Source organism: Canis aureus, chromosome 30 (assembly GCF_053574225.1).
Source record: "Canis aureus isolate CA01 chromosome 30, VMU_Caureus_v.1.0, whole genome shotgun sequence".
NCBI classification, from domain to species: domain Eukaryota; kingdom Metazoa; phylum Chordata; class Mammalia; order Carnivora; family Canidae; genus Canis; species Canis aureus.
The window spans coordinates 40,905,050-40,918,293 of record NC_135640.1 but is presented as its reverse complement, the minus strand read 5'-3'; the positions used below and the strand labels follow the sequence as shown (position 1 = coordinate 40,918,293).

General features: G+C 54.7%; 1 protein-coding gene across 5 annotated transcripts in view; it reads left to right on the top strand.

Annotated features, from left to right (window-relative positions):
* Nucleotides 1-13,244, top strand: part of RSPH1 (radial spoke head component 1) — a 39,265-nt gene that overhangs the window by 18,384 nt on the left and 7,637 nt on the right. Inside the window, exon 9 of one of the 5 annotated variants that reach the window (XM_077879309.1) lies at nt 11,555-12,615. The exons of 1 other annotated variant lie outside the window; for it this stretch is intronic. In XM_077879309.1, coding sequence (XP_077735435.1) covers nt 11,555-11,565 — 11 coding nt within the window. In that variant the 3' untranslated portion in view covers nt 11,566-12,615. Of the gene's footprint in view, nt 1-229; nt 418-3,096; nt 3,311-5,647; nt 5,986-11,554; nt 12,616-13,244 lie in introns of those variants that run through there. 3 more of the 5 variants (XM_077879306.1, XM_077879308.1, XM_077879307.1) reach the window with 3 other exon arrangements.

The window sequence follows — 13,244 nt, the reverse complement described above, 5'->3', positions numbered from 1 at the left end:
TTTCTTGTTGGGGACCCTGGCCCTGACTCCCTGACTGCCCAACGAACTCCTAACTCTGGTACCAAAGAAAAACTACGAAAGTCTGTATAAGATAAAATTCAACGTTGTATTTTTTGGCCCCATAAGTGCTTAGTATTTATAATATTATTCATTGCAAAAGATCTGTTAGCACACAGAATTTCAAAAGAGAAAATTCTGGAATATACTCATGGTTCTTTTCTCCCCTTAGGCATTGTTAGTTTTGAAGAAGAGGAAAGTAAACAATCAGAGCTGCCAGAGTGAGGTGAAGGAAGCGGGAATAATAGGAGATCGTATCACAAAAACGCTCTGTTATTTGGCTAGTTTATGCTAATCCATTATTATTCTTTCTTTTTAGTTGTTAAGTAGTGTATGATATGAATAAATTTCTTCCTCATCCTTTGTTTATGGATGAGCCTCTGTGGGTTCCTTAAGCTAGAAGTCTCCAGGTTATTCGACTGTGGTTGTGCAGCCCTGTTTTCTCCTGGGATAAAGAAAGAGGTCACGTACCCCCGTACCCCCAACTCTGCGGGAGGTGGCTCATGGGAGTGGCCTTTTGGCTGTGCTGGTAGAGTAACTACTCACTAAAGCTTCTCTCAAATCTGCCTCGAGAGAGCTACAAAGACACCCAGAAAGTAATTCTGTTTTTAATGTGCACAGAACACAGCAAGGTAGGTAGACTTTGGGTGGGGCACCTGCGGGGGCTCAGTTGGTTGAGTATCTGACTCTTGATTTCAGTTCAGGTCATGATCTCAGGGTCGTGGAACCAAACCTCACGTAAGGCTCTATGCTCAGTATGGAGTCTGCTTATCCCTCTGCTCCTCCCTCCCCAGCTCTCTCTCTTTCTCTCTCTCTCTCTCTCTGGAAGGAAGGAAGGAAGGAAGGACGGAAGGAAGGAAGGAAGGAAGGAAAGAAGAAAGGAAGTCTTAAAAAAATAAACTTTAGGCTTGGGCAAGAAACCATCAGCTGCCATTAGAGGGGGCGCTCCTGCCCATTCCTTTGGCTTCAACATCCTAGCATGGATTTCAGGGGTCCCTGCAGATGGTTGAGGGGCAGGGCTACCCAAGGCATGGCTCTGCTCTGGGGTGCACACCCTTCAGGTCCCCCGATGGGTGGGGGGCTGACGCCTAGTCCACACCCACACTGTCTGGGTCCCTCCTGGCTCTCCCAGCACCACTGTGAAGCCACACACTTCTGGAAGAGCCCCTTCCCACGTCTCCCATCTCCCCAGCTTCACATCACCCATCCTCCTCCATCCCCAGAGTCACTTGGAGGGCGGTGTCTTCAGTTCACGCAGAATGCTCTCTGTAGTTGACATGCCCAGCACCATACTCTGCATCTGGTCATTAGGTCCCCAAACATGGGCCCCCTTTAAGAACAATGCGTTATGATCCAGGCCTCTGTACAAAAACGCACAGAGCATTATGAATATAAAATTGCATTAAGACACTCTTTTAGAACTAGAAATTCCAAAAAAAATTTCACACTAAAAAAAAAAAAAAAGCTGGCAAATCCACAGATAGCACATGTAGAAAACTATTAGAATATTGATATTCTAACACTTGTACTTTTTTTTTGTCAGCATACTCTTGCCTCTTCCTATGACAATAATTTTGCAAGATTTCGCATAGGGAGGGGATCCCTGGGTGGCTCAGGGGTTTAGAGCTGCCTTCAGCCCGGGGCATGATCCTAGAGACCCAGGATCGAGTCCCACATCAGGCTCCCTGCGTGGAGCCTGCTTCTCCCTCTGCCTGTGTCTCTGCCTCTCTCTTTCTCTGTGTGTGTGTGTCTCCCATGAATAAATAAATAACATCTTTAAAAAATAAAGATTTCCCATAGGGAGATTAGTGAGGTCATCACAGCTGTTCCTTTAGTGTGGATTATAATTACTGACCTTCGAGGGGGATAAAGCATTGACCTTCACATCCCACATCTCGGGGCTCATGAAACTGCCTCAGGATTGTGCACCACCAACATACAGTCTGATAAAATCCTATTGTGTGTGATTTGCACCAATATTGTACATGCTGCATCATCACGTTCCGGACAGGAGAGAGTCCAACTTTATGTGTCTGGTGATTGAAGTAATATGCACAGAATAGAGCCTGGAGCTGTGCTCCTCAAACTTCAAACCTCGTTCCTCCACTCCCACAGATGTGGGGCTGGCCCCACGGGACAAAGGGAGATGGAGGTCTGACCATACTTACTTACTTCACCATACTTACGTGTCGGAAGGCTGGGCAAGTCACCAAAATGGGTGGCAGGAGTATTTCTGGGAGCTATTTCCAGAGCAGGTGGCAAGAACTGAGTTACATGTGGAAGTTACTACAAACCAGGAACATACATATATTCTGGAAACCCACACGGTCAAACCCATGCCCAACTCAACTGACAAGGCACGGCCTTGGCGTGTTCCAAAAGTACCATCTCAGGACCCTTGGTGAAGACTAGAACTCTGTCTAGACTCTGTTCTATACATACATACACATAAGAAGGTTTAACTTATAACCCAGGCACCGTAAGAGATTAGCAATAGTAACTAATAACCACGTGGAACAATTATAACAACATAGCATGAGGAAAGTTGCGTGAATGTGGTCTCTGTCGCACGTAATATCTTACTGCACTGAGCTCACCCTTCTTGTGACGGCGGGAGATAATAAGATGCCCGTGCGTCGGGGCGAAGCCAGGTGAATGAGGTACATCCTGTGACCTGGGGTGAGGCTACTTTTGACCTTCCAATGACACGTCATCTGCTTCTGGATGGTGTTTGGCTGTGTCGACACAAGGTGAGCAAACCTTTTAGAATCTCTAAAAGAAAGAAAGAAGAGTTTTCTTCGAGCCCAGGTTAGGACAGCTGCCTAGGAAACACGCTCTTTGCACAGAAGAAATGAGAATGGACAGTTTTTACAGGGTTATGTGCTTTTTTTTTTGTTTTTTTTTTCATCCTGTAAACTCTCAAAATTCATAGTTTCGCATACAGGCAGGAATCACGCGTTTTATCGTAAAGGAATGCGGGAGCAGGAGCATCGATAGGTATCTCAAGGACAAAATGGTTTTCCTTTCGCTTATTCACAGAGCAAGTGCACGATGCGTGGGCGGCGCGCCGGAAGTCAGGCTTTTAGTTTGAACAAGATGTACGTACAGTCATGCTGACTTCGAAAGAAATCTAAGGGACGCCTGGGTGGCTCAGTGGTTGAGCGTCTGCCTTTGGCTCAGGGCGTGACCCCGGGGTCCTGGGATCGAGTCCTGCATCGGGCTCCCCGCATGGAGCCTGCTTCTCCCGCTGCCTGTGTCTCTGCCTCTGTCTCTCTCTCTGTCTCTCATGAATAAATAAATAAAATCTTTAAAAAAAGAAAGAAAGGAATCTAAGCTGGTGTTAAGCTCAGGCTTCAGAGGGTTTTTCTCTCAACTGCAGTAACTGCTGCAGAACTGGGTAGAACCACGGGGGAGTGGGCTATGGTAGATGGTACGTTCTGCAGAATCATTTGAGGGTAAGATACGCCCAAGTGTTTCAGGGTATATTTTATGAAAATAGGAACATCCTCGTACGAGACCACCGTGTAAGCAAAATCGGGAAATCCCACACTGATATGATTTGATGGAATTCCCTCACTCCACACATCTTTATTCAGGTTTGTCAGTCGCGTCCCCCCCTGCCCTTTTGAGCTTAACGCAAGTGATACTGCGCGTTCATGCACGTGCTTTTGGGGTGTTTACATGTCATGCTTTGTGAAACGTCTGTTCAAATACTGTTCCGGTTTTTAAATGGCTTGTCTTACGTTTTGGATTGTAAAGATCTTTATTCTGGAAATAGGTCCCCCACCAGAGGCGTGTTTTCAGTCATTCACTGGCTCGCCTCGGTTTTCTTGGTCGGAGTCCTTGATGAGCAGAACCTCGAAGTCTGGTCCATCGAATCGGGCAGATGTATCCATAGGATTTGAGTGTCTTCCTTTCTGGGTTTTTCTGCTCCTTAGATTCTGTGCTCATTTTCCGGGGCTGCGGCTGCCCCTTCGGGCCGGGCGGGGGCCGTGGAGGCTGGGATCGCTCTGTGCGGCTGCAGGCTGCGTTCGCAGGAATGGAAGTCCCGCTTACCAGCTTTTCCAGCAGCTCTCTTCTAGAAGCTGGCTGCCCTTTGTTCCCTCTCCACTGGCATCAGGGCCTTGTTTTGTAACTTCTGCGGACTGCATAGCTGTTCCCCAGGAGGGCTGGGTCCAGAAGGAGCTCACCAGGTGCGGAGCCTGCCGTGTGTGTGTGATGTTGGGGACAGCAGACTTCTGTTCGCCAAATGTCTTTGTCTCAAATGAAATGATTATGACATTCCTCTTGACCCCAACGTGGAAATGGTTCATATTCCAGGATTTCCAAGGCCGAGGCAGTCCCCTGGCCTCCACCAGCCCCATGGCTTTGTCTCCTTGGCCTTGGTTTCCTCAGAGCTGTTCCCTCCACTGGAGCCGTCCTGGCAGCTACATCCTGCCCTGCATGATTGCCTTCCTGGGTGAGGAGGCTCTTGGGGCCCCATCTCAGACAAGCTCTTCCACCCGCCCATTCTTCTCTTCACCAACCCAGAGGGATGGCCTGGAGCCTGTCTAAGCACCCTTCTTTCTAACCAGGGATCCGGCCTCTCAGGGCTCTCCTGCCAGGTGCCCAGATGCCAGTTCTTGCTTGCTGATTTGGTTTGGTCTCAGTTCTGGGCCATCCGGGAGCCATCCCGAGCCACCTTGTTAGAACAAGAGATGCTCCTATCACCCAGAAACCCCCAGGAGATCTAGGAGCTTCGTGCCAGGAACCAGGGTCATACACCAAATATCTCCTATCACCTACGACATCACAAGGATTTTAGGATGATAAAAGAAGAAAAAGTCAACCAAATTTGAAGGTCTAATGGGCTTTGTTGGAGGATTCACGATCAGGGCTGCATCCCACCTGACAAACGCAAGGGAGCTCCGAGGAGTTGTACAGAATGGAAGGCTTCTGTCGGCAGAAATGGACGGGACAAGGAAGTTATTGGAGAAAGATGAAGAGTCGTTTCAGGCAAGGTCACCTTCCCGCGCGAGGGCCGTGGGTCTCGTCATGCCGGCCGCCCACTAGCGCCGATCAGGGAGTTCCAGGCTGAGGTGGGAAAGCCCACCGCTGGGGAAGGCGGCAACTCTAATCAGCTTGGTATGAAATCTTGGCGGGGCGCAGCTATGATTTTGCATAATTTACCTCTTGGTAAGTACAAGGTAAAGGTGACCTATGCTCATCATTTTTATTTTATCAAGACAGAGTCTATAATCAAGCTGAAGCTTTCACTGTGTACTTTGAATTTGGGTTTCTGTTTTACCTGGACTGTCTTGGGGTGGCTTTTCTTTGTCCCCTTGTCCTCGGGTAAGGAGAGCTTCCTAATGTATTTATTGTTATCATGGCCTGTGGAACGACTACTGTCCCCATGGGAATGGAAGTTGTCCTCAGACTGGGATCCGAGCAGGACACAGATGACACTCCCAACACAGGGCAACTCCTGGTGAAGTGTCTCCCCATGAGACGTGTGAACAGGGTGTAGGAAACTGGCTTAGGTCTGGGATCTGGGAAGGAGTCACCGGTCAGGTTCCTTGTTGGCCGACCAGGGCTTCTCACACCTCAACAGGTCACACGGCATTTTGCAGGCATCTCCTTCGTGTTCGGGGACCCTGTGAGCAAGGAGCCAGCAGCACACGTGCCAGTGCGTCAAGATGCTGTTGCCTTGCTCTCCATGCGCCTTCTCGAGGGGTTCGGCTGGCCTGGTCTCTGGTGGCTGGTGGGGCGGGGGCACTGCTTCCCCTCTGGGATCCCATTATTCCTGCTGAGATCAGAATTTGGTGCCAGCCCTGTGCCCCCCAGCATCCCCTCCAGGCTGCAGAGGACCACCGCCCAGGGCTCTGTAAGGACTCCCCTGCAATCTTCTTGTCCTCTGGGCCCCCGCAGGGGTGAAGCTATGAGTCACTCCCAAAGAACGGATCCATTTCCATACTTCTGTGTCCCCGAGCCTTTGACTTCTGTCCCAAACGGCAGGCCAGCGCCTCAAAGAGCTTGACCTCATTGACTCTACACAGTCTTTGTTCAGGCCTCAGGTAGTCAACCTGGTAACTTATTACCTGCACCTTCAGGTCTGTAAATCCCAACATGGGAATCCAGGCCAAGGCACCTGTGTCAGACACTTCAGCGAATCTCAGCTCCTTCCATCCCATCTGGTCTGGCACTTGCTCCCGGGTTTCTGCTGGTGGGTGTCCTGAGAACTGGCACCAGATCTGAGGCAGCCTCCCCAGGAGCAGGTGTGGGAAGGCTTTTGGGGGAGGGCAGTGGAGGGAAGCGGAGGAGAGAGGGAGGAGGGAGAGGAGAGGAAGGGAAGAGAGAGGGGAGAGGGGAGGGGATGCCCCTTTGCAGACAGTGGGGCTTCAGGGGAATTTGCTTTTCCAAATCTTCAGCCTCTCCTCCATTTCTGCTCAAATGTCTCCACTGCGTGTCCACACCTTTCACTTCCTCCAGTACCCTCCCCTGGAAGTGCTCTGATGGGATGGAGCACCCCATTGGCCCTCGGCTCTGCCTCCTTTAAAATCAATCAGACCCATGCTTGGTCCTCAGCTCCTCTGCCGGGTGACCAGTGGAGGAGCACCGCTGACTCCCCACGCTTGGTCTTGTTTCTGTATCCACGGTTTTGGGTTTCTCTCTCCCTGGGTGTGTGCCTCCATGGCCCCAAGAGGCCCGGTGGCCACACAGTCTGGGTTATTACTAGTTGCTATGGTAACAGAGCCACAGACAGGGGTGCCCCCATCCCTTGCCACCACCAGTGCCACTGTGAGCAAGAGGGGTGCTACGCACGCTGTGGGGGACCTACACCCTCCCCCAAGCAGCAAGGAGATGACCACGTACCCGTTGCACGTGTGAGTAATCCAGGATCTGATAATGGGAGGGGCTGTTTCTTGAGCCTCTCCTGTCCGGATGACAAGGTCGCAGCAGGAAGGAGCACACCCAGGTGAGGACAGTTTGGAAGGAACTATTTACAAAGATGAGGGAAACCTCACAAGGGAGCGAGCTGTGGAAATGGATCCCACCGCCCTCCTCCTCCACGCCATCCGCCCTGCGCGCCCCATCAGCCCAGAGGGGTGGGAGCCTGGCTGATGTGTCCAGACGGGTCAGCCTGAGGGCAGAGAGGTGACTGGAAGGCATCCAGCTCGGCCACCGCATATGTAGCCCTTGGCACAGAGCCTGGCACAGTGTAGACGCTCCACAACTACAGCTAAAGGAACGTTTCTGGGAGGTAGAGTCTGGGGGGCGGCTGCCAGGTTCGTGAGCCCACCCTGTGCCCGCTGCATCGCTCAGGCCCAGCCCGAGCCGCGCCGTGCGTGCACCCTTGGGGCACCTCTCCACTGCCTGAGCCCTGTCGCTGGATGCACGTCCGTCCAGCGGTCCTCTTCCCCGGCCGTCGGGAGGACGGAATGACCACCAGGTGAAACTGTATCCACGCCCCTAGCTACCCCGTAGTTGGGATTTTACTGAGTAACAAACTGAAGGGAGGTAAGCAGTTTGCTTGGGATGCACCCAGGCAGCCCCACTTGCCAGGGCACCCCTGGGAGTCGCAGCCTGGACGCCCGCCGCTGGGACCTTGGCCCACCCCGGCCCAGTCCTGTGAGAGCGGAGCAGGCCGCCGTGGGCAGAGGCGCGCCCCCCACATCGCCTGTGGGGGAATGATGTGGTTTTTCCCCCACATCTGGATTGGGGCAGCAAGAGCTTGGGCTCAGAGCTCACGGTGCTAGAATGCAGCCTCTGGTCCAGCGGGCCGGTGAGAGGCCTGGGCCTCTGCATTCCTAACAAGCTCCAGCTGATGCCCAACGGAGCACGAGTGTTTGAGAAGCAAGATAGTGAATGACTTATTTGGGGGTTTCCTCACCTTTCCCCAGGGCTGGTTATAGTTCCCCGGGTAAGGTGCTCTGGGGGCCCCTGCTGCTGAACCAGGGCACACGCTCAGGCCTTGCTCGCCGTGCCCAGATCAAGGACAGCAAAGGGGATCCCTGGGTGTCGCAGCGGTTTGGCGCCTGCCTTTGGCCCAGGGCGTGATCCTGGAGACCCGGGATTGAATCCCATGTCGGGCTCCCGGTGCATGGAGCCTGCTTCTCTCTCTGCCTCTTTCTCTCTCTCTCTCTGTGTGTGTGACTATCATAAATAAAAAAAAAAAAAAAAAAAAAAAAAAAAAGGACAGCAAAGCGGTCCAAGGACCCCTGAACCCCTGAGGGCAAATAAGATGCACATGTTCCAAAATCCGTCACTAACCTGGACTGCGCTGCCCTTCTGGGAGGCTTTTGGGGTGGGGGGGGCCCCCGGCAGCTGGCCGGCTCACGGGCATTTCTCCTTTGGGGTTTAGGTTGGTTTTGTGCGGTAGCTTCTTTGGAAACTACTTTGGTTTATTGCACTGAGGGAGTTTTCACCTCCCTAAGGATGGCACGCCATGAAAGATCAATGAGTTCAGGCGAAGAAACACACTTTTGGGGAGAGAAGGAGAAACCGGGTACTTGGAGATCGTTCATTTTCCGAATGTCTTCTTAGAGAGCTTCTTTGTTTGCAGCCTTCGCTATGAAGATGGTGTGTGTGTGTGTGTGTGTGTGTGTTTGTGATTCTTAGCTTATTCTGGGGAGCTTAAGTTTTAGGAGCAAATGGTTCTCAACAGCTGGAAGTGGCATTTGCTTGGAAGCAAACTGGGCTGAAATGTTCTGCAGCAACTTGCGAACACCTTTTGACACAGCTGGGTCCCGGTTACACGTGCGATGGAGCGTCTGTAAAATCCCCCAAGTCTCTCATAATTCACCCGGACGCCCGCCTGCAAATTTGCTCCCAGCGTCCAGCGTGCTGGGTTCGTGGGGCTTCCTGGTGTGGCCGAGCCAAGGGGGCTAGTAGAGGCAGAGGCGTCCCGTTGAACAGAGAAGCTGGGGAGACGATCGGGGGGGGGTCCCTCCCAGGCATGGTCCAGGCGCCAGAGGCGCGGGCCGGGCAGGGAGCTCGGAGGGACCCCAGGATCGAACCGTCTGTCCAGACCCCAGCCTTTCCCCTGTGACCCGCACCCCCGCCCCAGCTCTGCTTCCCTCCTGGCTCCAGTGTCCCCCGTCGCTCCTCTCCTGACCCTGCCCGGGGCTCACATCTCTCTCCTTCTTCCCCCCCCTTCGCCCGGGAGACTGTGGTTTCCTTGGCAGGAGGCGAGCAGAGCCTGCAGTGCCCGCTGTGGGGGTCCCGGACCGGCCCGCCCCGGCGTCTCCTCCCCAAGGAACAACGCCCGTGCCTGCTGGCAGCCGTGGGCTCTGCTAGCAGCTCACCAAGGCTGATTTCCACATTTCCAAGCATTTTGGGAATCAGTTGTTGAAACGTCGGCGGCGGAGAATCAGCCCTGGAAAGCAGCACACCCCACAAACGCGCTCACTGCTCGCTGCTTGGGCCACAACCCTTCCTCGGCTGTCGCCAGGCCCGCAGACGTCCTGCCTAAGGTCACGGCGGGCAAGAGAAAGAATGGGGCCACACTCGGGGCTCCCGAGGCCCGACGCAGCTCCTTCGAACACTTCTCTCGTCGGTGTTCATATACGTTGACCGATGAATGTCTCCTTTGTTAATGGAAACTACTTGTCGGGAGTCCATCCACCCGCGTGCGTGCACCATGTGTGGGCCCGTGGGACGCGTGGGAGGCGCAGGACGGGGACGCCTCTGCGTAGTGTTCAGCTGTGCTGGGATCAGGCCCCGGCCCCGGCCCGAGGACTCTGCAGCCTTCTGATGTTGGAGGCACACTTTCCAGATCTAGAAGCTGGGAGGTGTGTGTGTGTTGCGGGGGTTGGGTGGGGTTGGTCACACGGACAAAAATGCCACCAACAAGGCTCGTCTGTCATCGGATGCCGCAGAACGGCAGGCCCCGCAGACTCTCGCTGGGCTTGGCGCCCCGGCCCCCCGCGCGTCCCCACCCAGGCTCGCGTCTGCACCGGCAGCTTCCGAAGGCCGGGTTCGTGTGCCTGGATGTCCCGTGTCCTCATTTCACAGAGCCGTGCCCTTCGGAGCATCACGCCCTCAAGATCGACATACAGCGTGCACACTCCGCAAGGCTGTGAAGGAGTTAGGCCAGCTCCCCCCGCACCCCTGTGCTGTCACGTGCGCCCAAGGGCTGGGACCAGGGCCCAGGGAACTCGTCAGGGGTTTTCGATGGGCACGATTTTGCTCCCCAGGGCGTGTTTGGCAAGATCTGGAGACATTTCTGGTTATTAGTGTTAACTGTCAAAGGGGCATCTTCCTGGGTCAAGGCCAGGGGTGCTGCTGAACACCCCACAGGGCACCCCCCTCCCCCCGCAGCACAGAATTACTGTCCCCAGACGTCCGCAGTGCTGAGGTCTTGAACCCCGGGACACACAGCTGTGCAACGAGTCATGGGCACCCAGGAGGCCTCGGTGAGCATTTTGTGGATTAATGTGGGGCCGTGTCCCCCTTACTGTGCTTGTCCAACCAGACCGGTCTCCTCTGTGCCCCACGATGGCACGTTTCTGTTCTCAGGCGTCTTCCATTCAAACGTCCTGGGCATTTCATGTCCTGATGTCGCTGCCGTGTACATGGGATGTCATCTGTCACCATGTCTCCTGATGATGCTGGTGTACATGAAACCCATCGACGTCTGAGCTTCATCTTGGAGCTCAGGTGCTTACTGGATGCTCTTCTTGTGGTCCTAGGATTTCGGTTGATTTTCTTGGGGCTCCAGGTCTGTGATCCTGGCATCTGCGGGTACTGATGGCTTGCTGTCAGTGTCTAAGCTGCAGGGAGGGGGCTCTACTCTCTGTGCTCCCCACCTCTACCCTCCGTGGCTCCTTGGACTGAGCTGGGGGCCTGTAGGATGGAGGTGCCAGCTAGGGCTGTCTGTAGGGTTTTGTGAGCCCCTGAAACCAGGTGACAGAGTGGCTCAGGGTGGAGAAGAACCCCTGCCCCCGCTCCGCCCAGCTTGGCCCTGCAGAGGAGACAGCAGCTCTGGGAACACTGGGTGGTGACCCCAGGTGGGTACCTGGTCTTTCTCCCAATGGGCAGGTTGGCAAAGCCTCCATACTCGAGGGCTGAGAAAGGCAGTGGGCTCTCTTCCATGAGGAAGCTTGGGGGCTGTGTGACCCCTGAGCACCTGCGAGCCCCTGAGGCTCCCAGAACACCCAGTGGCGGGGGGCAGAGGAGCCCACAGAGCCCAGCAGTAAGGCTCCTCCCCAACGCCGGGAGCGGGAGGGCGCCTGGGGGGCCCGCGTTCCTGCCTTTACTCCTCACACCGACCTAACTCGCCCACGGGAGGTCAGACTTTTATGTTTAATGCTTAAAAATAAGTCCAAAAAGGAAGGAAAACAAGAAAAGGTCAGGAGAGGAAGCGCGTGGAGGTGGGTATTTAACCTGTTGGGTGATGGAGCCGTTGCCGCACACCTTACGCCGAGCTGCACGATGTGGCCGGTGCCCAGCCAGCTGTTCAGAGGCTTGTATTTTGTGGTGTTTATGCCAACGTGTTTAATGCACTGTGTTGTCCTAGGGCTGCTGTGACGAAGGAGCACGACAGAAACGCGTCATCTCACAGTCCGGAGGCTGGAGGTCCGAGACCCAGGCGTGGGCTTCTCCCGAGGCCTCTCTCCCGGGCATGTGACGCCGTCTTCCCCATGTCCTCACTGGTTGTCCCATGCGTGTGTCCTGATCTCTTCTCATAGGGACACCGGTCAGATTGCGTCTGGCCACCCCGCTTCCCCTTACCCACCTCTTAAGAGACCCAGCCTCCAAATAAGGCTACATTCTGAGGAGCTGGGGGTGTGGACTTCAACTTAGGGATTCTGGGGACACACAATTTAACCCATAAAAGTCACCAACGTGGACCAGACCCCCCCCCAGAAAAAACCCCAAATCTCAAATTTGGTTCTAAAATAAGACTTGCTTCAGTGGGAAATTACGATGGTTGTTTCTCAGCACAGAGAGAGGGTGTTTCCAGGCGACGGTGGCCCCAGACCTGCGACCACAGACGTGTCCCCTGGAGGCTCCAGATTCCCCATCAGCCCGGGCTCAGGCTCCCGAATCCTTGGCTGCCTGGCCCCAAGGGCATCCCCCATCCCTTCCATCTTCTGAAAGAGCAGGTGGGGAGTCCGGGAGAGGCCTCCCTCCCTGCGCCACAGGCTCGGGGACACAAATGAGGGGAGGCAAGCAGGTGCCAACCGAGGACAGGTCCTTTCCAGGCCTGGTTTTCAGCCCCAGGGGAGGGAAGCAGAGATGCTGCGCGGCGGGGGCGGTGGCCCGGGCGTGTGCAGGCCCGTCAGCAGGGGGCAGGGCAGCCTCACCAGTCTCGGGCCCTGCCGCCGACCTTTGTTTCTGGGCTTCCCACTTCCTGGAAAAATTGAAAACTTGCACCAACCAGAGATGAACCCCAACCCTCCCTTTCCCCAACGCGGCTCTGATGCTCTGATCGCAGGGCCCCCTCCTTACAGGGAGGCCCATCCTGGGAGCTAAAAGGGACAGGACTGGGCTTTCCCTCCCTTGCATCAGAATGGAGGGGCTGGTCAGACCCAGAATCACAGAATATAAAGAAAATGGAGCTTCTTGCTCTCCTGACCTTGGCATCTGAGATTCGAACCCATCTCGTCGTCTCTTGCAAGACCCCATCAGCAGCCCAGCAAGGAGGGTGGGCCCCCCTTCATTCCCCGGGGGGGCATGTGACCTCTGCAGCCTCACCCCCTACGGGGTGAACCAGGCACCCAGGGACCACCCCCCACGAAGGGGCCACTATCTAAACTCCACTTGCTTGAAAAAGTGAAGTTTTTATTCATCGTCCTGATTAGTGATGTTGGGGAGAACATGGGAGCCTTGCTCCCCACCTTGCACCTGCTGCAGAAAAGGGGCAGCTGTCCAGGTGCTCGGAGGCAGGTGCGGCCTCCGTGGGAGGGGCTGCCCTCCCCAGCCCCAGGGCCCGTTTGCTTCCTGGCAGCACCTGCTGGGAGGCAGGCAGGGTTATTTCCCTAAGCCTGTGACGTGATGGGGACCAGATGTGGGAGCCTGTGAGTGGGCTGTCCCCTGCTCTCGTTCTGTGTCACCTGCAGACTCCTTTACATTCAGAGCCAGAAACATGACATCACGAGTGAAGTGAAATAAGGGACGGACACTCTGTCTTTCTCCCAGGGTGTGGGACTCCAAAGCCAAGAGCTTTTGCGTGGCCTGTGTGTTCTTTGTAACGTGGCTGCTTC